Here is a 20,897-nt window from a genome sequence, read left to right as displayed (position 1 = left end):
CTCAGAGGCTGCACCGTGTTTAGATTAGGTCTCCTAAATCTTGGTTGCTTCCCCCAACCCCTTGCACCAATTCAATCATCCCTTCACCCAGGGTCTACTGAGCGCCATCCCTCGCGCTGAACGCTGACTACTTAAGCAGGAATCAAGACAGATCCCTGCCAGTGCCAAGCCCAGATCCGAGGAGGAAAGAGAAGCTCCCAAACCCAGCGAACAGGCAGTAATCGAGGTACGTTCCTGGTTTTGTGAGGGCGAACGGGGAATGAACGTTTAATTGTCCGAAAATTGGGGTGTGAGGGGTGAGCGGAGTCATCCAGGCAGCTGGTATTGCCAGTGCAAAAGCACGGGCACAGGAGAGAAGCAGACTCAGGGTGCAGCCCGAAGGGCTCGGAGGGTCCAGGGGGAAGGCGACAGGACCCAGGGCCTTGAACGCCAGGCCACGAAATCGGAGCACCTCCTATGGGCGAAAGGAGCCCGGTGGCGCTTGTGCCCGGCAGAGAGTCCTCGGCTTGTCCAAGTCCTCTTGCAGGAGAGGTCCTGGACAGTGCAACGCAATGCAGCAGGACGCCTGCCCTGGTCGAAGGGAAAAGCTGCAGCCATTGAGGGCGGAAGTGAGGGCCAGCGGGCTACCGAACTCGCGACGTTCGCAAAGGCGGCCGGAGGCGGAAACTCCGGGCGCAAGGCCTGTGGGCCCCGCGGTGCGGCAGCGGCCAAGGGGGCGGGCCTAATTTCCCAGGGCAGGTGATTGGTTGGCCCCGGCGGCGGCGGCGCAGCGCGTGCAACTGTCACCTCGGTCCGGTGAGTCCTGGGTTCGAGCCCGGGCCCCGCCAGCTCCCGCGCTGCCCCGCGGCGCCAAGCTGTGACTCCCTCTGGCCGGCTCTGCACTCTGGCCTCCCAGGGCGTCGTCTGGAGGGTCAGAGCCCAGGCGGGGGCCTTCCCTTCAGAGCGTTTCCGTTGTTCTGTTCCAGGCTGTCCAGCCAGGGCCCCTGAGGGACGTTCGGGGGGGGAAGGGGCGAATCGTGCGAGGCCTACATGGCCTCATTCCTAGAAAAAGGTGGTGGGGGCGGTGGCGGGCAGACCGGCCGAGCGGGGCAGGTAGAGCGCCCGGGCCAGAGCCCGGAAGGTGGGGGCGGGGAGATGCGGAGGGGCGGGGGGGGGAGGGGCGGGGAGGGAGGGGCGGGGCGGCAGCACCGTTGGGAATCGGGCCGGTGGGTGTAGAGGGAGGGTGAGACCGCCGGGGCCTCGGGTCCCAGGCCCTGAGCCAGCGCAGTCCAAGCCATGGGTTGAAAGAGCAGGAGCCGGCTGGGAACAGCCATACGGAAGGACAGGGGGCCGCCGCAGGACCCAAGGCATCGGATCGTGTGGTTTTGGCAGAGCAGGGAGCTGACACCAAGATAATACGTGATAAATAAGCCTTAATAAAGGTGCTTTGGATTTAGTCACTATGTTGGTGAACTGAAAGAAGGCTCGATGAATGTAAAAAATTTTTTATTATGGAAATTTTTTTCAAACTTACACAGAAGTACAGAAAAGCAAAGAAAATGACATAGGTGGCATGGGTGGAATACGATGTGGATCCCAAGTACTCATCATAGGGCCTCAAGAAGCATCCAGGAGTGGCCACCACTGGTTGCATTATAAATATTTTAAGACATACCTCAAATTTACACTGATAATATGTTAATCTTATGTACTAAAAAAGTTCCTTTTGGCCGGGCGCGGTGGCTCACGCCTGTAATCCTAGCCCTCTGGGAGGCCGAGGCGGGTGGATCACTAGAGGTCAGGAGTTCAAGACCAGCCTGAGCGAGACCTCGTCTCTACTGAAAATAGAAATAAATTATTTGGCCAACTAAAATATATATAGAAAAAATTAGCCGGGCATGGTGGCGCATGCTTGTAATCCCAGCTACTCGGGAGGCTGAGGCAGTAGGATCGCTTAAAGCCCAGGAGTTTGAGGTTGCTGTGAGCTAGGCTGACGCCACGGCACTCACTCTAGCCTGGGCAACAAAGTGAGACTCTGTCTCAAAAAAAAATAAAATAAAATAAAAAAGTTCCTTTCATGTTTAAAGTGTATAGAGGTTCAGCTATGCAAGATGAAAAGAGTTCCGGAGATTGGTTGCATAGCAATGTTGAATGTACGTAACACCACAGAACTGTAAACTTAAAAATGGTTAAGCTGGTGAATTTCATGTTATGTGTATTTAACTACTGTTTGTTTGTTTGTTAGTTTATTTACAGGCAGGATCTCGCTGTGTTGCCCAGGCTGGCCTCAAACTCTTAGGCTCAAGCGATCCTCCCACCTCAGTTTCCCAAGTAGCTGGGACTACGGTAGGTGCATGCCACCATGCCTAGCAAAACACAATTTTTAAGTTCCTTTCAAATTAAAAAAAAAAATGTGTGCTTCAAATTAAGAAAAAATCTGACTTCAAGTGTATAATGGAAAGTAACTCATTGGCCAGGTAGAGGACTATGGAGTTATATTTTTAACTGTGGAGGCTCTGGAATGAAACTGGATTTTGGTGCTCAAAGTACTGGACCTGGCCTGGGATGGAGTTTAAGCACTGGTGGTGCCCTCTAGTTTACACTGGAACAAAAGGGTTGGGCCAGCCCAGCAGTGTAAGTGAGATTTCTCCCAAATGTTTCTGTTTTCTTACAGTCCGAGGCACATCTTTAACCCTTGGTCAGCTGCTGTGCCACCTTACACCTTTATTGACAGGAGTGTGAATGAAGGGTGAATTCACTTCTTTCTCCCCACTCCCATTCTTCAGTGCCTACCTGGGCAGGTTTTCTCCCAAATGGCATCTACTCTCTGCCTGTCTCTGTAACATTCCATGTGGAAGCCCTTCACACTCCTGGAGCACTGGCATTACCTGTTAGGCAGTCTTCCACATCCTAGTTCTTTTCCAAGTGAGTCCCACATAGGTAGCCCTGAAACATTCCTTTTGCCCACCCAAAAACAAAACAAAACTGTAAAATGAGGAAGAACAGCTGCATTTAGGGTTTTTGACTCCTCTTGTCTTCCTCCAAGAGCCCCAGAACCACTGTTTATCCTGGAGCTAAATTTTCTTAACATGAGTTAGTCTTTATTAGAGAACTAAACAATCAATTGGATGAACTCTGCATCAGGGAATCATATTAGTTATTGAGTGATGGCTATTTAGAACTCAGGAAAAATTAGATGCTTGATCACATCACTGGATATCAGTGGTGCTAAGGAATTAATGACAGGACTCATGGTGATGGGTAACAAAGAGAAAAAGTTAGGTTCAGGCCGGGCGCGGTGGTTTACGCCTGTAATCCTGGCACTCTGGGAGGCCGAGGCAGGAGGATCACTCCAGGTCAGGAGTTAGAGACCAGCCTGAGCAAGAGCAAGACCCCATCTCTACTGAAAAATAGAAATGATCTGGACAGCTAAAAATATATAGAAAAAATTAGCTGGGCATGGTGGCACATGCCTGTAGTCCCAGCTACTCAGGAGGCTGAGGCAGAAGGATCGCTTGAGCCCAGGAGTTTGAGGTTGCTGTGAGCTAGGCTAATGCCACGGCACTCTAGCCCAGGCAACAGAGCGAGACTGTGTCTCAAAAAAAAAAAAAAAAAAGTTAGGTTCAATTGTGGAGTGAATTTGCTGAGTGATTGATGTTTATTTTGTTTTTTGGTTTTTTTGAGACAGAATCTCACGCTGTTGTCATGGCTAGAGTGCAGTGGCATCATCATAGCTCATTGTAACCTCAAACTCCTGGGTTCAAGTGATCCTCTTGCCTCAGCCTCCTGAGTAGCTGGGACTACAGATGCATTCCACCACTCCCAGCTAATTTTTTCTATTTTTTTCTAGAGATGGGGTCTTGCTGTGTTGCTCAGGCTGGTCTCCAACTCGTGGCCTCAAGCAAACCTCGCACCTCAGCCTCCCGAAGTGCTGGGATTATAGGCATGAGCCACCACACCTGTGCTGATATTTTAGTTTATATACTCAGAGCTATCAAAATGATCATCAATGAAATATCTGTAGGAAATAACGCTATTGCTAATATGTAACACATTTACCCTTTAACTTCCTTTTTTCCCATGGAAACAATTGTGATTTTTTGCATTAAATGAGGATTTTTTTAGGAATATAGCCATCATGTTACATCATAACTGCCTGTACACAGGAGATAATATGAAATGAATGAACCATTTTCTTATGTTTTTCTTTGTAGGGAAGATGGAAGAGCTGAGCCAAGCCCTGGCTAGTAGCTTTTCTGTGTCTCAAGATCTGAACAGCACAGCTGCCCCACACCCCCGCCTGTCCCAGTACAAGTCCAAGTACAGTTCCTTGGAGCAGAATGAGAGGCGCCGCCGGTTACTGGAACTGCAGAAATCGTAAGGATGCTTTAACTCCTTGGCGTCTTTCCCCAGGCTGGAGCTGTGGACCATTTAGGAGGCTCCAGGCTTGTCTCTGCAGAAAGGCCTTCAAAGTGGACCCTTTGTAGGTTGATCTTCTTGCCGCAAGGTTAGGACGGGTAAATCCTGGCAGAGGTCAATACCCTTTATACCCAGAGCTTAGCAAAAGATGGAGTAGGGAGAAATTGAAGTTTGAAAGTAAAAGCTCAATTATTTGGTTAAATTTTTCTTTTTTTCCTGGCAGCAGTAGTGAGCTTTGCAAATTAGGAACTTGTGAAAGCCACGCCCATACTTGCACTCCCCACATTCCCTGGGTTGCTTGTGTGTGGCTTCTGCACTCTGAATTCTGGTATTGGCTGTGGTCTTCCTGTCTGCCTTCAGCACACATGTTTCTGTGGAGCCCTTGGGAGTTCAAGACAAATAATTCAATGGGGAATCTGAGGAAATGTCTTCCATACACTTAATTCTAATGCCAAGATGCACAAACAGGGAAAGAAAGCAGGATAGGAGCATTTGGGGCTGAGCTGCTCTGAAGGCAGGGCCTGTCTTTTTATTCTCAGTGCAGCATAGGCCTCTTCTGGGTCATAAGTTAAGGAATTAGGGGTTAAGAGAAGCTATTAACAGCTGTACAGTTCTCATACATCCTGTATTTTGCCCAGTGCTGTGTCATCGCTGGATGTGTTTAACAGAAGTATTTCTCTATGGCCTCTGGGTTGCTTGCAGATTACACTCCCAGATCGTTCTCCCCCCTGTCCTTTATTTAATTGTAATTAGTTATTTTGGAGCAAGTAATACATTCCTATGGTTCAAAATATATAGAAGAATATTTGGTGAAAAGTCTCCCTCCCAATTCTGCCCCCTAGCCAACCAGTTCCGCTCCTGTATTATTAGTTTCTTGTGTATCCTTCCAAAGATATTCTTGGGTAGGGCAGATATGACCAAGTGTGTGTGGTTGTATGTATGTAACCTTTTTTTAAACTGTTTTATTATTTATTTTTAGAGACACAGACTCACTCTGTCACCCAGGCTGGAGTGCAGTGGCAGGATCATAGCTTACAGCCTCGAACTCCTGGGCTCAAGCGATCCTCCTGCCTCAGCCTCCTGAGGACCTGGGACCGCAAGCACGAGCCACTATACTTAGCTTATTTCTCTTATTTTTTTAGAGACAGAGTCTCACTATGTTGCCCAGGTTGATCTTGAACTCCTGGCTTCTAGTGATCCTCTTGCCTCAGCTCCCTGAGTTGCTGGGATTATAGGCGTAAACTACTGCACCTAGCTCTAACCTTTTATTTAATGGTGTTTTTTGAGAAATTCTGTATCATTTCATAAAGTGCCACATGATTCCTTTTTTATAGTGCCAGGTATTCCATTGAGTGGATAGTTCATAATGTTATCATTCGCCTACTGATGGGCATCTGGATAGTTTCCCTCTGTTGCGATTACAAACAATGCCTGGGAAATAACCACAGGTATACATTCTTTGACATACATACAAATATACCAGCTCTTATTCTTGAAATAAAAGACCATTGTGTTTTCATGTGTTCTCTCTGATGTACACTTTTTCATGAGTGTGCATTAGTACATGTGTGTTTAAGAAGAAACTGGCTGTGTTGGTTTCATTGCTTCTGTGGTTGAATTCTTGCCTTAGCATTGAGGAAATCAAGTGTGGGAGATTATGTGGCATTTCTAAGTCACTTTGAAACAATTAGGTTCCAAAAGTTTCTTTTTCTTCTCAATTTCTCAAATTTTCTAGGATATGTAGATTTTTTTAAGTGAAAGATAATGATAAAGGGAAACAAGTAACATTAAATTGTAAACTAAGTGACCTTTTTTGAAAGTTAGACAGAAACTGGAGAAAGGCCTTGCTTCTCAGAAAGCTGTATAAGCCAAGCATGGTGGCATGTACCTCCTACAGTTCCAGCTACTTGGGAAGCTGAGACAAGAGGATCACTTGAGCCCAAGAGTTTGAATCTAGCTTGGGCAACATAGCGAGACCCCATCTCTTAAAAGAAAAAGAAAAAAAAAAGACGGCTGTATAAAACAGAAAGCCCCAGAAGCTGTCCTGTTTTTAGACTTCTCACTACATCTCAGTGTTTCCTCTCTTCCATCACTGGGGGCTTTTGGATGAAGTGTCTGCCAGGCAGGGAAGTGTCAACTCTCACCTGGGGTGAGGATGGGAGTCTGGGATGGGATGGGGTGGGGTGGGAGTGAGGTCAGCCTCTCCAGCTAGTGAACCTTGGAAACTCCTTTAAATATTTTCCTTTGCCCATTCTTAGGAAACTCTGAGGAAGGCTGAGTGTGTTCAGAGCGGGGGGGTTCCCCATTTAGGATCTATGAGGAGACAGTCACTAGTTTAGCCTTGCAAAGGAGAGTTCATCATTCCTTACTCCCACTAGAATCCCCACGTTGCTCCCCTATTTGGAGCCTTTGAATTAAATTAAATTGATCATATTATAGAGCAGCAGTCCCCAACCTTTTTGGTACCAGGGACCAGTTTCATGGAAAATCATTTTTGCCCAGGGGGCAGGGGGTGGTGAGGAGAGCTCAGGAGGTGATGCAGGCAGGGGACAGGGAGCAGCTGTAAATGCAGATGTTGCTTCCCTGGCTACTGCTCAACCTCAGCTCACCTCTTGCTGTGTGCCCCACCCCCACCCTGGTTCCTAAGTTTCATGGGAGACAATTTTTCCACAGATGAGGGGTGGGGGGAGGTGGAGCTCTGCGACCTCATTCCTACCAGGCCATGGACCAGTACCGATCCAGGGCCCTGAGACATAAAGAACTGTCCAGGGCCAGGCGCGGTGGCTCACGCCTGTAATCCTAGCACTCTGGGAGGCCGAGGCGGGTGGATCATTTGAGCTCAGGAGTTCGAAACCAGCGTGAGCAAGAATGAGATCCCGTCTCTACTAAAAATAGAAAGAAATTAGCTGGACAACTAAAAATATACAGAAAAAATTAGCCAAGCATGGTGATGCATGCCTATAGTCCCAGCTACTCAGGAGGCTGAGGCAGTAGGATTGGTTGACCCCAGGAGTTTGAGGTTGCTGTGAGCTAGGGTGACGCACGGCACTCTAGCCTGGGCAACAGAGTGAGACTCTGTCTCAAAAAGAAAAAGAAAAAAAAAAAAAAAAAAAGAACTGTCCTGATACCTTTCTTTCCTGCAGCAAGCGGCTGGACTATGTGAACCATGCCAGAAGACTGGCTGAAGATGACTGGACCGGGATGGTCAGTGAGGAGGAAGATAAGAAAGATGATGAAGAAATGGACGTTGACAGTGGCAAGAAGTTACCAAGACGCTATGCTAATCAAGTGAGTGTTCCAGAGAGGTTCGATCTGGCTGGCTGACTTCCTTTGCCATGCAGTCAAAACCCACTGAAATAAATGCTACCGAGAGAGAGGAGGACAAGCAGGGAAAAGGGAACAGCAACTGCGGAGGAGACGCTGGCGCGTGTGGAGTGTGTGGGGTGAGAAGAGATGGCCACAGTGCCATGGACTGACTGGAAGTCGCTGCTGGAGGCTGAGGGCAGTGCATTTGGAAATTGTTAGCCCCCGCTGCTACCAAAGGCTGCCAGCCCACTGCAGAAAGCCCCTGAGCTACTGATATGACAACAGACTCTTTGTCCTTGTCATTTTTGTAGTAGTCACTGACTGCTGTTCTGGGATGGGCCTGCCCAGCCCTAAACATTGTTGAAGGACCTGCTCTGGGTTAAACTAGGCTATACTGTGAAGAAGATAGATGTGGGCCAGAAATAGCTCCCGCACTCCTGGAATAGGTATAGAACGTGATTTTTGCCATAAAAAATTGAGATTCCTTCCAACCAAAGAGAAAGGAGGGGGTATGAAATCAGGAAAGGGTTAATGAAGGAGGAGGTGGGAAGGACATTTGATACGCAGAAGTGCAGGGCCTTCTAGGCAGCAGGAATAAGCTAAGCAAGAAGCCCAGAAGGAGGAAAGGAGTGTATGGTGTGTTCAGGCGCAGTTTGCAGGCCGGTGAGGATGGAGCGGGGTAGAGTTGGGAAAAGAGTACAGCAGAGGAAATGTAAAAGGCCTGGAAAATATGTGCAGGGGTTTGGACTGTGGGGAACCGTTAAGAATTTTGGAGCCAGAGCCAGAGTTGGGATTTGGTGTGATGACTCCTATAGCAATGTGCAGAAGGAGCTGAAGGAGAAAGAGTCTGCCAGTGGGGGGTCAGGTTGCTAAAGCCATCTGATGACAGGTGCTGAGGGCAGCCAAGGTGGGAAGGAAAAGAGGTCATGACTGTGAGGAATGTCACCAGATAGAATGGAAGAACTCACCAGTGAACTGGATAGGAGAGGCAGTATAAGAAGTGGTCAAGGGTTTAAGCTCTGTGGTCACATAGACCTGACCTCAAAGCCAGGCTCCGTGTTGACCTTGAGCAAGTTATGTAACCACTCTAAGTCTCTGGTTTCTTATCTGTAAAATGGGGGATGGTAAAAGCACTTATCTCTTAGGATTAAATGAGATAGTGTACCTTAAATACCGAGCCCAGAGCCCATAATAAGTGCCCCACAAGTGTTAGCTGCTACTACTGTTTTTTTAAAAAGCTATGTTGAGATATAATTCACATACCATACAGTTTACCTATTTAAGTGATACAGTTCAGTGTTTTTTAGTATATTCACAAGACTGCAATAGTCACCACTATTTTTTTGTTTGAGACAGAGTGTTGCTCTGTTGCCTGGGCTAGAGTGCCATGGCATCAGCCTAGCTCACAGCAACCTCAAACTCCTGGGCTCAAGCGATCCTCCTGCCTCAGCCTCTTGAGTAGCTGGGACTACAGGCGCTCACCATCACGCCCGGCTAATTTTTTCTAGTTTTAGTAGAGACAGGGCCTGCTCTTGCTGAGGCTGGTCTCGAACTGCTGACCTCAAGTGATCCTCCCACCTCGGCCTCCCAGAGTTCTGATTATAGGCCTGAGCCACCATGCCCAGCCCAACCACCACTATTTACTTGTAGAACATTTTCATCACCCCAAAAAGAAACTCCATACTCATTAGTAGTCACTCTGCATTCCTTCTTTTTCTCAGCCCCTGGCAACCACTAATCTACTTTCTGTGTCTGTGGATTTGCCTATTCTGGGCATTTTACATAAACCGAATCATATAATATGTAGCTTTTGTGACTGGTTTCTTTCACTTAAGATCTTTCATAAGATTTTCAGGGTTCATCTATATTGTAGCATGTATAATGTCAGTACTTCCCTCCTTTTATTGCCAAATAATATAACACTGTGTGGATATATTACATTTTGTTTATCCATTCTTCAGTTGCTGGCTATTTGAGTTGCTTTCTACTTTTTTTATTTATTTTTTTGAGACAGAGTCTCGCTGTGTTGCCCGGGCTAGAGTGAGTGCCGTGGCATCAGCCTAGCTCACAGCAACCTCAAACTCCTGGGCTTAAGCGATCCTACTGCCTCAGCCTCCCCAGTAGCTGGGACTACAGGCATGCGCCACCATGCCTGGCTAATTTTTTTTTATATATATACATATATATATATATGTATATATATATATATTAGTTGACCAGATAATTTCTTTCTATTTTTAGTAGAGACAGGGTCTTGCTCTTGCTGAGGCTGGTCTTGAACTCCTGACCTTGAGCAATCCACCCGCCTCGGCCTCCCAGAGTGCTAGGATTATAGGCATGAGCCAGTGCGCCCCGCCGCTTTCTACTTTTTGACTATTATGAATAATGCTGCTATGAACACTCATGTACAAGGTTTTTTTTTATTTGTTTTTGCTTTTGTTTTATTTTGTTTTTTTTTTTTTTGAGATGGGGTCTTGCTGTGTTGCTCAGGCTGGTCTCGAACTCCTCGGTTCAAGAGATCCTCCTCGGGCCAGGCATGGTCGCTCACGCCTGTAATCCTAGTACTCTGGGAGGCCAAGGCGGGCGGATCATTTGAGCTCAGGAGTTCGAGACCAGCCTGAGCAAGAGCGAGACCCTGTCTCTACTAAAAAAATAGAAAGAAATTAGCTGGACAACTAAATGTTGTCCCATGCCTGTAGTCCCAGCTACTTGGGAGGCTGAGGCAGTAGGATGGCTTAAGCCCAGGTGTTTGAGGTTGCTGTGGGCAAGGCTGACGCCATGGCACTCCAGCCTGGGTAACAGAGTGAGACTCTGTCTCAAAAAAAAAAAAAAGAAATACTGAGTAGTTTAATTTTTTTTTTTTTGGGACAGAATTTTACTTTGTCGCCCTGGTAAAGTGCAGTGGCATCATCATAGCTCACAGCAACCTCAAACTCCTAGGTTGAGGCAATCCTCCTGCCTCAGTCTCCCGAGTAGCTGGGACTACAAGTGTGCACCAACACACCCAGCTAATTTTTCTATTTTTTATAGAGATGAGGTCTCGCTGTTGTTCAGGCTGGTCTCAAACTCCTGGCCTCAAGTGATCCTCCTGCCTTGTCCTCCCAAAGTGCTAGGATCACAGGCGTGAGCTACTGTGCCTCGCCACGCACCTTTTTTTTTAGACAGATTTCCTGATATTCTTCAGTACAGTATTTGGGACATAAGTTTGGGAAATGGTGGTCTAGTGTAAGAACATCTCAAGGGCAGGAACCTTATTCATCTCTGAGTTCTAGCCCCTGGAACGTAATAGGTTATGATTATAGTGGGGGGTGGACAAAGTAAGGACAGGAACAGGGTCTCATCACCCTGATGCAGGAGGTGAGGGAAGTAAGGATGGTGTGGGTGCAGGTGATGACAGGGAGCAGAGAAGCTGAAGTTCACAGTGAGTGGCCTCCATCCTGTCAGTTGTGCAGGGGACACGCCAACTGCTGAGCACATGGGGTAGAGGTCCCACTTTTAGCCTCTTCTGCCCTCATTCTTTCACTTGCGTTGTTATTATGTATGTAGGATGTGAATATCTTGTCATTGTAAACATCAGAGCAGCACACCCTTGCTGATCTGTAACATATTTTTGTGTTCCCAGTTGATGCTCTCTGAGTGGTTAATTGATGTCCCTTCAGATTTGGGGCAGGAGTGGATTGTGGTCGTGTGCCCTGTTGGAAAAAGAGCCCTTATTGTGGCCTCCAGGGTGAGTAGCTACCTCCCGTCCCCCATGCCAGCAGGCCTGGCCTACAGTGGAAGGGATTCTTCGCCTGTGTTTTCCTTGTCTGCCACAGCAGCTGTGTCTGGAAAGGGGCTGGAAACGCTCTCCTGCAGGATTTGTTGAGACCCATCTCTGGCTGATGACACCCTGCAGAATGAGGAAACAGGAGGGCTAGGAGACTTGCTGCCTAACGAGAATGAACTTTCCCTCCACACAGGGTTCTACCAGTGCCTACACCAAGAGTGGCTACTGTGTCAACAGGTTTCCTTCCCTTCTGCCAGGAGGCAATAGGCGAAATTCAACAACAGCAAAAGGTACCTACATAAAATGTTTATTTATTAAGGTTTATAATCAGTAAAAGACAATGTCAATTGCTTTAAAGACCCACTTTGAAGTCATACCTTTGAAACTGCACATAGACACTGTCCTGGCCCCTGGATCCAGGCCCTCCCCTTCAAGGCTAGGCATCCTCAGTTGGAGAATAGTTGCAGCCCCATGAGGCCTACTGGGTCATAAATTCCTGAATTAAGGTCGGCATGCCTTTGGACTTCCATTATAAGGTGACAGATGCAGGTTTTAGTGGAAAGGTCCCTGAGAAGACACCAGGCATAATGGTATAGTCAGCTGTTGCTGGGCCGCCAGACCAAATTCTCTTGTCTCTGTATTGTTGTGCTGACCTTAGCTTCTCCCTCTCACCTGGGCCTGGCTGAGTAGGCTGAGGTCATGGAGGTGAAATGACTTGCCCACAGTCCTGCAGTGAGGAATTGAGAGCAGACTCCCCTGGCGGCTCCTCATACCCTCTGTACTGAGAGCAGACTCCTCTGTGGGCGTTTAGTACCTTTGCTTTGCAGGATTTGGCCTGCCCCTCCTCGTGGCTTCCCCCACTCCTCACACTGACCTGTTCCGCCGACTTGGCCCTTGCTCCCCACACGTGCCCGGTTCCTTCTGCCCCTGGACCTTTGCTCGTGCCACTTCAGTGCTTAAGTCTGAAGTGCTCTCTGTCATCTTCCCCTCTGCCCTCTTGTTTAGATTCTCCTGATCCCAGAGACTGTATTGCATCTCTCCATGAAGCCTTTCCTGCTGCTCTAGTCTTCTCTTTCTGGAACTCTTGTTGCTCGTAGTGTGTGCTGTGTGTATTCAATTTTCAGTTCTTTCTTCTGTGATCATCTTATCTCCTTAACTGGATTGTAACTTCCTGAAAGGCAGGGACTACCTTACTATATCCCACAGTGCTCATGGTAGGAACTCAAAAAGTCGTAAACTAAAATGGAAGATTACTTGGCTTTTGAACTTCTCTAAGGTGAGCAAATGTCCCAATTTATCTAAAACTGCAATTCCCACTTGGCTTAGGGTTGGCTTCATCCCTCTTGTGCTGTCCTACCCCACATCATCCTTACGCTGTCCCAGGTAGCCAGAAAGGGCTGTGGACAGCTCTCTCCCTGGTGAATCCTTAGTCTTTAGCACCGGCAGTTTCTGCAAGCACTGAGGATTGCTGCACTGGAGCCTCTGAAATGGGGCTCCCTAGATTGCTGGAGGGAACCCTGCTTGGAAGGGGAACCCTGGACTGGCTTTCTGCTTTGTGTCCTTAGACTACACCATCCTAGATTGCATTTACAGTGAGGTGAACCAGACCTACTACGTTCTGGATGTGATGTGCTGGCGGGGACACCCTGTTTATGACTGCCAGGTAAGGAGTGATGCTCCCCTCATGTCTTTTCCTGTATTCTCCTCTCCTCCCAGGAAAGTGACTCGGCATGTGGGTTTGGTACGTGACCAGCTTCTTGGTGTGTACAGGATGTGATATATCAAGAACATTATCTAATGCTCACTGCATCTTTGAGTGTGTTTAATTTAGCTTAGTTTTTTAAAAGACATAGGAGGAACTAAGGAAATCTGCAGTCCTTGAGAAGAGGAAAGAGAGAAACAGCAGAGGTGTAGGCTGGGACTTTGGAGCAGCTATACCCGCCCCCTCACCTCCCTCCAGAGCCTGGGAAAATTGCTGGCAGGGAAGAGTGTGGGGCAAGGGGGGTGCTGCCTTCCAGACAGCACCAGGAAGAGAAGGTGGAGTGGAAGTCACCGTCACATAGACTCCTGCAGCCCTCTTCTTTACCAACCACATTCTGACCCTGAAGGTGACAGGGCCCCCTCGGCATGACTCATCGCCTCAAATCTGAAAGCTTAGCTCAGGCAGAGGCTTTCCAAGTGAGGGAAGGCCCCAATATTCTCCTCTCCAGCTTCACCATCCCCCACATTTGTTTCACATTGGTGATTCTTCTGGTGACAGCAGGCCTCCTCTCTGTTAGTAATACTACCCCATCATTGTCCCAGTTGTATAATGGTGGATTTTAGTACTTCCTTTTGCTCTCTGTCAATTAGTTCATCATAGTCGTTCTCAACATGTGGTCCCCAGAGTAGATGTATCAGAAAGTTGTAGAAATGAGCCAGGCATGGTGATGTAGTCCCAGCTACTCAGGAGGCTGAGGTGGGAAGATCACTGGAGCCCAGGAGTTTAAAGCTGCAGTGAGCTATAATCTTGTCAATGCACTCCAGCCTGTGTGACAAAGTGAAACCGCATTTCTTAAAAAAGAAAAAGAAAAAAGAAAGTTGTAGAAATGCACATTCTCAGATCTACTAGCTATGGGGGTGAAGCTGTGGGGGTGAAGCTGATAGTTGAACAAGCCTCCAGGTGATCTTCATGCAGGCTTAAGTGTGAAACTCACAGGCTGTCACACTTCTTTCCATAGCCATTACCCCACGCTAGGTTTCCAAGTCATGCCAGGTGATGATACTTCAGAATTCTAAAGTGCATTTCATTCAGACAATAACAGTCAAGCTTTGCATTGCTAAGCTGGGGCATAGTGGCACTCACCCGTATTCCAGTTACTCAGGGAGACTGAGACAGGAGGATCTCTTAAGGCCACAGGAGTTTGAGACTGCAGTGCACTATGGTCATACCTGTAAATAGCCACTGTTACTTCAAACTGGGCAACATAGTGAGATCTTGTCTCTAAAAAAAAAAAAAAATTTGCATTGCAAAGCACTTTGTGGGCATTATCTCATAGCAACACTGTAAGATAAGTACTATTATCATATTTATCATATAGATATGGAAGCTGAAATGTTAAGAAGCACAGATATTATGTAAAGATGTTAAGTATCTTGCCCAAGTGCAGAACCAAGCCTACAACCCAAAATGTAAATTCAATCCAGGTCATGTTTTCCTTTCTTTCTTTTTTTCTTTTTAAATTTTTGCCAAATTGACCTCTGAGAATAAGACATGATTTCTGGCTGGGCATGGTGGCTCACACCTGTAATCCGAGCACTTTGGTAGGCTGAAGCAGGAGGATTGTTTGAGCCCAGAAGTTAGAGACCAGCCTGGCCAACATAGCAAGACCCCCATCTCTACAAAAAATTGAGAATGACTATGATAAACTAATTGACAGCAAAAATTTAAAATTTAGCTGGGCATGGTGGCACATGGTGAGCATGGTGGCGCACATTTGTAGTCCCGGCTACTTGGATGACTGAGGCTTAAAGGTTGCCTAAGCCCAGGAGTGAGGTTGCAGTGAGCTGTGATCACACCATTGCACTCTAGCCTAGGCAACAGAGTGAGACCCTGTCTCTAAAACAAACAAATAAGACATATTTTCCTTTAATTCTGTTGAAGGATATTTCATAACATGCATTCAAACCTATGAATTTGGTAACTAAAGCCCCCTATGTTTTTATAATGTAAAGAGAAGACTATGTGTTTATTTATTTATTTCTTATTAATTGTTTAGAAATGGTGTCTCACTGTGTCACTCAGGCTGGAGTGCAGTGGCATGATCATAGCTCACTGCAACTGCCAATTCTTGGGCTCAGGTGATCCTCTTGGCTCTGCCAAAGTAGCTAGGACTACAGGTGCATGCCACCACACCTGGCTAATTAAAAAAACATTTTTTTTTTTTGTAGAGACAGGATCTTGCTATGTTGCTTAGGCTGGTCTTAAACTCCTGGGCTCAAGCAGTTCTCCCGCCTTGGTCTCCCAAAGTGCAGGGATTACAGGTGTGAGCCACCTTGCCCAGCTTGTATATGTTTTTTTAAATTTCCAAAAGCAAAATAATTTAAAAGAATGAAAAGGCCCTAAATAACTACAAAGGGTACAAAATCAGAGAATATAGTAATTTATGAAAAGTTACAACTTATTAGTATTAATTTCTAATACTTAGAATTAAAATAAAGCAATTTGCTTTAAATTTGCTCTCTGTCAATTAGTTTATCATAGTCATTCTCAATTTTTTGTAATATGCTTTGGCGTTGAAGGGTCCTGGGTCCCCTAGTAGTTTCTCTGTGTACCCAGGCAAGTGACTTAACATCTCTGAACGTCAGAGTCCTCACCTGTAAAATGGAAATGATAATACCACCTCCCAGAGGGTGTTTGAAGATTAATAAAATTATGTGTGTAAAGCCCTTCTCATGGAGCCTGACACAGAGTTGGCCTACAATGATAAATGTTAGCTCTGCTGTTATTAATAATCCTACTGAATTTTAAGAAAATAATCTTCAAAGATTTTATAAACATCTTCCTGATCTTACAGTTTTAAGAGAAATGGAGGTAATGACAGAAGGGCTTAGGTCTTCATAAGTCAGGTGGTTATTTAGAATGAGGTGTTTTTGTTTGTATTAGAGTTTGAGATTATCAGTATTTCATCTTTTTTCTTCCTTTCCCTGGCAGACTGATTTCCGATTCTACTGGATGCATTCAAAGTTACCAGAAGAAGAAGGACTGGGAGAGAAAACTAAGCTCAATCCCGTAAGGCCTGGTATTAGGCTTACATAGCTCTTTATGGAGATTGATGTGGATTGGTCTGTTATCTAAATATAATCATTATGAATGAAATTATCTTTTTTGAGGCAGCATGGTATGGAGGGAAGAGTATGGGCTTAACAGTCATCCAGACTGAATTCCACTTTTGGTTTTAATTATTGCTAGGTTAAGTTAATAATCTCACTGGCCTTAGTTTCTTCATCTATAAAATAGGATTAATAACATCTAATTTATAAGGTTGCTATGGGAACCAAATGATACCAAATCCTCTTAGCATGATACTTATGGTAAGCACTCAATAAATAATGGTTGATATAAAATGCTACTAACTACTTTTATTAATAATGCTATTTAGAATTCTAAGGCCAGGCGCGGCGGCTCCCGGCCTGTAGTCCTAGCACTCTGGGAGGCCAAGGCGGGCAGATAGTTTGAGGTCAGGAGTTCGAGATCAGCCTGAGCAAGAGCGAGACCCCATCTTTACTAAAAATAGAAAGAAATTAGCTGGACAACTAAAAACATATAGAAAAAATAAGCCGGGCATGGTGGCACATGCCTGTAGTCCCAGCTACTCGGGAGGCTGAGGCAGTAGGATCGCTAAAGCCCAGGAGTTTGAGGTTGCAGTGAGCTAGGTTGATGCCACGGCACTCTAACCCGGGCAACAGAGTGAGACTCTGTCTCAAAAAAAGAAATAATAATAATGTTATTTAGAATTCCAATCCATTGTTTTCAAACTTTAGCATGCATCAGCAGCACCTGGAGGTTTGGTAAAACAGACTCCTGGGCCTCAGCCCGTGAGTTTCTGATTCAGTAGGTATAGGGTCTAGGGTAGGGCCTGAGAATCTGCATTTATAACAAGTTCCTTAACAGTGCTGCCGGTCCAGGGACCACTCTTTGAGAACTATTGCTCTTGTATCTGAGCAGGGAGTGCCCTCATCTAGTCATTCCCTTCACTTTACAGGTGAGAATACAGGCTCAGAGAAGGGAGTACCTTCCCCAAGGTCCCACAGTTGAGGATGACAGCCTAGGTGTCTTATTGTCTGCTCAATGATTTAAATACATGACAGCTATTTTCAGGGCATTTTGTTAGCTAAGCCTTGCAGATTGGCATTTGCTTACATTGCTTGCAAAAATTTTTAAAGGCCATTGGACAATCCGTTATAGGAGAGTAAATATGATCTATACTTTCAGTGATATCATCAAGTAGGTCCTGGAAGAACACGCGTTGAGGAAGGGGAACATGGGAGCATCTCTCTCTAAGATGCTGTTTTAAGTGTTCTACATGTATGACCTCACTGAGTCCACACAACAACTCTATGAAGTAGATAAAGTACTTTTAGTATCCTGGCTTACAGATAGGAAAATGGAAGCATAGGGAGAGTAAATGATTGGCAGAGCTTGGATTCAAATCCAGACAATCTGACTTTAGAATTTGTATTCCTAATCACTTTGTTACACTGCTTCAGTCTTTAGTCTAAAAATCCCACTGGTATGAAAAGGGCTTTACTATCCCTTCATTAGGGATAGCTGTGGTGAGGCCAAGAGAGTAACACACAATCCCTCAACCCAGTATAGTACAGTGGTTCTCAGTCCTGACTGTGTGTTAAAATCAACTGGAGAGCTTAAAAAAAAATGTTAGGGCCCACCCAGCACAGTTCACTCAGGATCTCAGGGTAGGGCCTGGGCATCAATAATTTTTAAAAGCTTCTCAGATGATCCTTTTTTTTTTTTTTTTTGAGACAGGGTGTCACTCTGTCATCTAGGCTAGAGTGTGGTAGTGAGATCATAGCTCACTGCAGCCTTGAAGTCCTGGCTTTAAGTGACGTTTTGCCTCGGCTTCCCAGAGCGCTGGGATGACAGGCGTGAGCCACTGCGCCCGGCCTGATTCTTGTGTATGAAGGAGGGTTGAGAACCACTGACTAAAAGTTCAGAGGGTAGGTGGAGGAGAGGGGTAGAGAGGATGAAACTGAAAACTTTGCTGCTTCAATAGAGCTGTTCAGTTGCCAGAACCAGTGTTATTTGTAACATGTACTAATTCTCTGTTCTAATTTACATTTCAGTTTAAATTTGTGGGGCTAAAGAATTTCCCTTGTACCCCCGAGAGCCTGTGTAAGGTGCTTTCTATGGATTTCCCTTTTGAGGTAATAAAACTATCGTCTTTACTGCCTTGACATGATTGTAGGATACAGGGGGACTTAGTTACACAGGTCTTAAAATATCCGCTGATTTTGCTGTGTCAAAGCGTCAGAAAGGGACTGAAAGCTGATCTGGGGAGAGGATGTGCTCGCTGCCTTCAGAGTCTCAGCTCCTCTCCTGCGGGATGAGTCAGAATGCCAGAGCTGGAAGGCCCTTAACGGAGAGCTCATCCGCTCCCTCATTTTATAGATGGGGAAACTGAGGCCCAGAGAGGGGCAAGGACTTCCATTCCCAGGTCCTTCTTGTGTGCCTCTTCCTGCTACCCTCTTCAGACTCAACAAGCAAGTTTTCCTTTGCCCATCACACCCTTTAAAATTCTGTCTAGTCACCTACAAGTATTTGCTTGAACTGGATGTAGTTTTATAAAAGGATCACAGCTTCCCAAGTGAGGAAATGGCAAAGGCTGAGTTGCCTGTATTTCTGGGAGTCAATTAAGAAGGTGGTAAGAACACCATCTTTATTTATAACCCTTATGCCCCAGTGACAATAAATGCTTTTTAGAGATGAGTCACTGAATCACAGAAAAGAAAATGTGGGACTGTAGGAGGTCTTTCCTGTTGAGGAAAACTGAGTTTCCCAGAACATGGCTTGCAGACAGTTTAGGGGGAGGTTTAGGCAGCCAACAGTAGCTGGGGGAGCAGGCCTTCTGGACAGCCTATGTCCCCTGTGCTCAGCAGTCTAGTGCCACAGAGGGGCCGTCCAGTTCTCCCGCTTTGTGTTTCCTACACCAAGCTCATTGACTGCTGCATAGACCTCTAAGTGGTGGAAAGTACGTGGAGTCCGGGGATGAAAGACCTGGGTTCAAGTTTAATTTCTGCTTCATACTCACTGTGTGTTTTTAGGGCTCCCTGAGTCTGAGCAGCTTAGATCCCCTCAGGGTGGATAAGAGGGGGAAATAATAGGCAGGAGAGTACCTTGTAAACAGGAAAGTGCTATTTATGTTTGTATTTTCTAAAATTTAGGTTTCTGGGCCATTTTTTCATGTGAGAAGTGAGAACTCTTTTTCCCCTGTCAGTGACCCAGAAAAAGGAGTTAGACCATAAGAACTGCCCCTGTGTGTATAGGCTCGCCTGGAAACGTGGTCCCAGAGTCATTTTGATCCTTAATTTCCCCTCTTATAGGTAGATGGACTTCTCTTCTACCACAAGCAGACTCACTATAGCCCTGGAAGCACTCCCTTGGTGGGCTGGCTGCGCCCCTACATGGTGTCAGATGTCCTTGGCGTCGCTGTGCCGGCTGGCCTGCTAACCACCAAGCCAGAATACGCTGGGCACCAGCTCCAGCAGATTATTGAGCACAAGAGGAGCCAGAAGGAGGGCACGAAGGAGAAACTCACAGACAAGGCCTCTGAGAATGGGCACTATGAGTTGGAGCACCTGTCAACCCCCAAGCTGAACAGTTCTACCCACAGCCCTGAGCACGCTGGGAGCCTCATGGAGAATTAAAGAGGGCAGCCTCCTTTTAGGAATCACGGGATGGGACCTGGCCCTAGAAGGAAGACTGTGGAGGAGGACAATGACAACAGGTGACTTCATTTTAGAATGGACTTTCCAAAGCCACTCCAGCTTATCTCCTATCTGAAATGCTGGCTCTAACAGCTGGGGGGGGCAGTCCCAGATGGGGTGGCATTTGGATTGATTGGAGCAGCTCCTACCTTGACAAGTATATCCTAGATCTACAATGTAAATATATGTAATTCTTAAGAAGTTGTTTGTGATTCTTTTTTTTTTCTTTTTTGATCTCTCAAGATCACTGAGTAAGTTTGTGATTCTTAAGCTTCTTAAGCTTTAGACCACCATGAACCTCCTCTCTGCACCCCACGCCCCAGGCTGCTGAAACCCTGACTGTTCAAGTCTTGGCCCATTTCACTCTTTCTGGCGCTCATTCTGCTGAGTTTCCAGTTGCTGCTGTTGGTAACGTCATTTTCTGCAAGGTCTTACCAGGAACTGCAGTTCTTGGTATTTGAATATGTTCCCTCTTCTGAGAAGACAAGTGTGATTTCTTTGGTTTAGACAGTGCCAGAGATAAAATGCAAATGGAGTTCATTCATTCTACAAATGTTGGAGCTCCCACCAGGAGATAAGCCTTGTGCTAGGCTCCTGTGATGCAGAGCAGGCTATGGAGGTGGACAGGACTCAGTGCCTGCCCTTAACTACACAAGCCAGTGAGAAAATAAGCCCACCAGTATACAGAGCACAGCAAGATGGCGAGATGATTACTTTAGTGCAGACAGGTGCATAGAACATGGGGGCCAGGGTGCAAGGAAGAGCAGGGGGGGGCTTTGCACAGGCAGTTAGAGCTGGCTGAGGCTCTGAGAAGGGATGCAAGTGTGCTCTGCAGACAAGGGGGGAGGAGTTCCTCACAGAGGCAGGAGGACATGCAGCTGCACGCCTCCACGCAGGGCAGGTCTTCGTCTGGAAACTGAATTAGGCTCAGCACAGCTCAAGT

The 20,897-nt window shown here is 46.4% G+C and overlaps 1 protein-coding gene across 2 annotated transcripts; it reads left to right on the top strand.

Annotated features, from left to right (window-relative positions):
• Window positions 1-676: 676 nt before the first annotated feature.
• SNUPN (snurportin 1) lies at window positions 677-20,155 on the top strand. 2 transcript variants are annotated; one of them, XM_045532601.1, is made up of 9 exons: window positions 677-795; window positions 4,194-4,356; window positions 7,542-7,686; window positions 11,327-11,431; window positions 11,664-11,760; window positions 13,036-13,133; window positions 16,164-16,241; window positions 18,314-18,394; window positions 19,571-20,155. In XM_045532601.1, exons 2-9 carry the CDS (start codon window positions 4,199-4,201, stop codon window positions 19,892-19,894), a joined length of 1,086 nt encoding a protein of 361 aa, XP_045388557.1. In that variant the 5' UTR covers window positions 677-795; window positions 4,194-4,198; the 3' UTR covers window positions 19,895-20,155. The 2 variants fall into 2 exon arrangements, with proteins under 2 accessions (XP_045388557.1, XP_045388563.1); XM_045532607.1 differs by lacking the exon at window positions 677-795 and adding an exon at window positions 2,292-2,325.
• Window positions 20,156-20,897: the final 742 nt, after the last annotated feature.

Source organism: Lemur catta, chromosome 1, assembly GCF_020740605.2.
Source record: "Lemur catta isolate mLemCat1 chromosome 1, mLemCat1.pri, whole genome shotgun sequence".
NCBI lineage: Eukaryota > Metazoa > Chordata > Mammalia > Primates > Lemuridae > Lemur > Lemur catta.
This window is presented reverse-complemented; position numbering and strand designations above follow the sequence as displayed.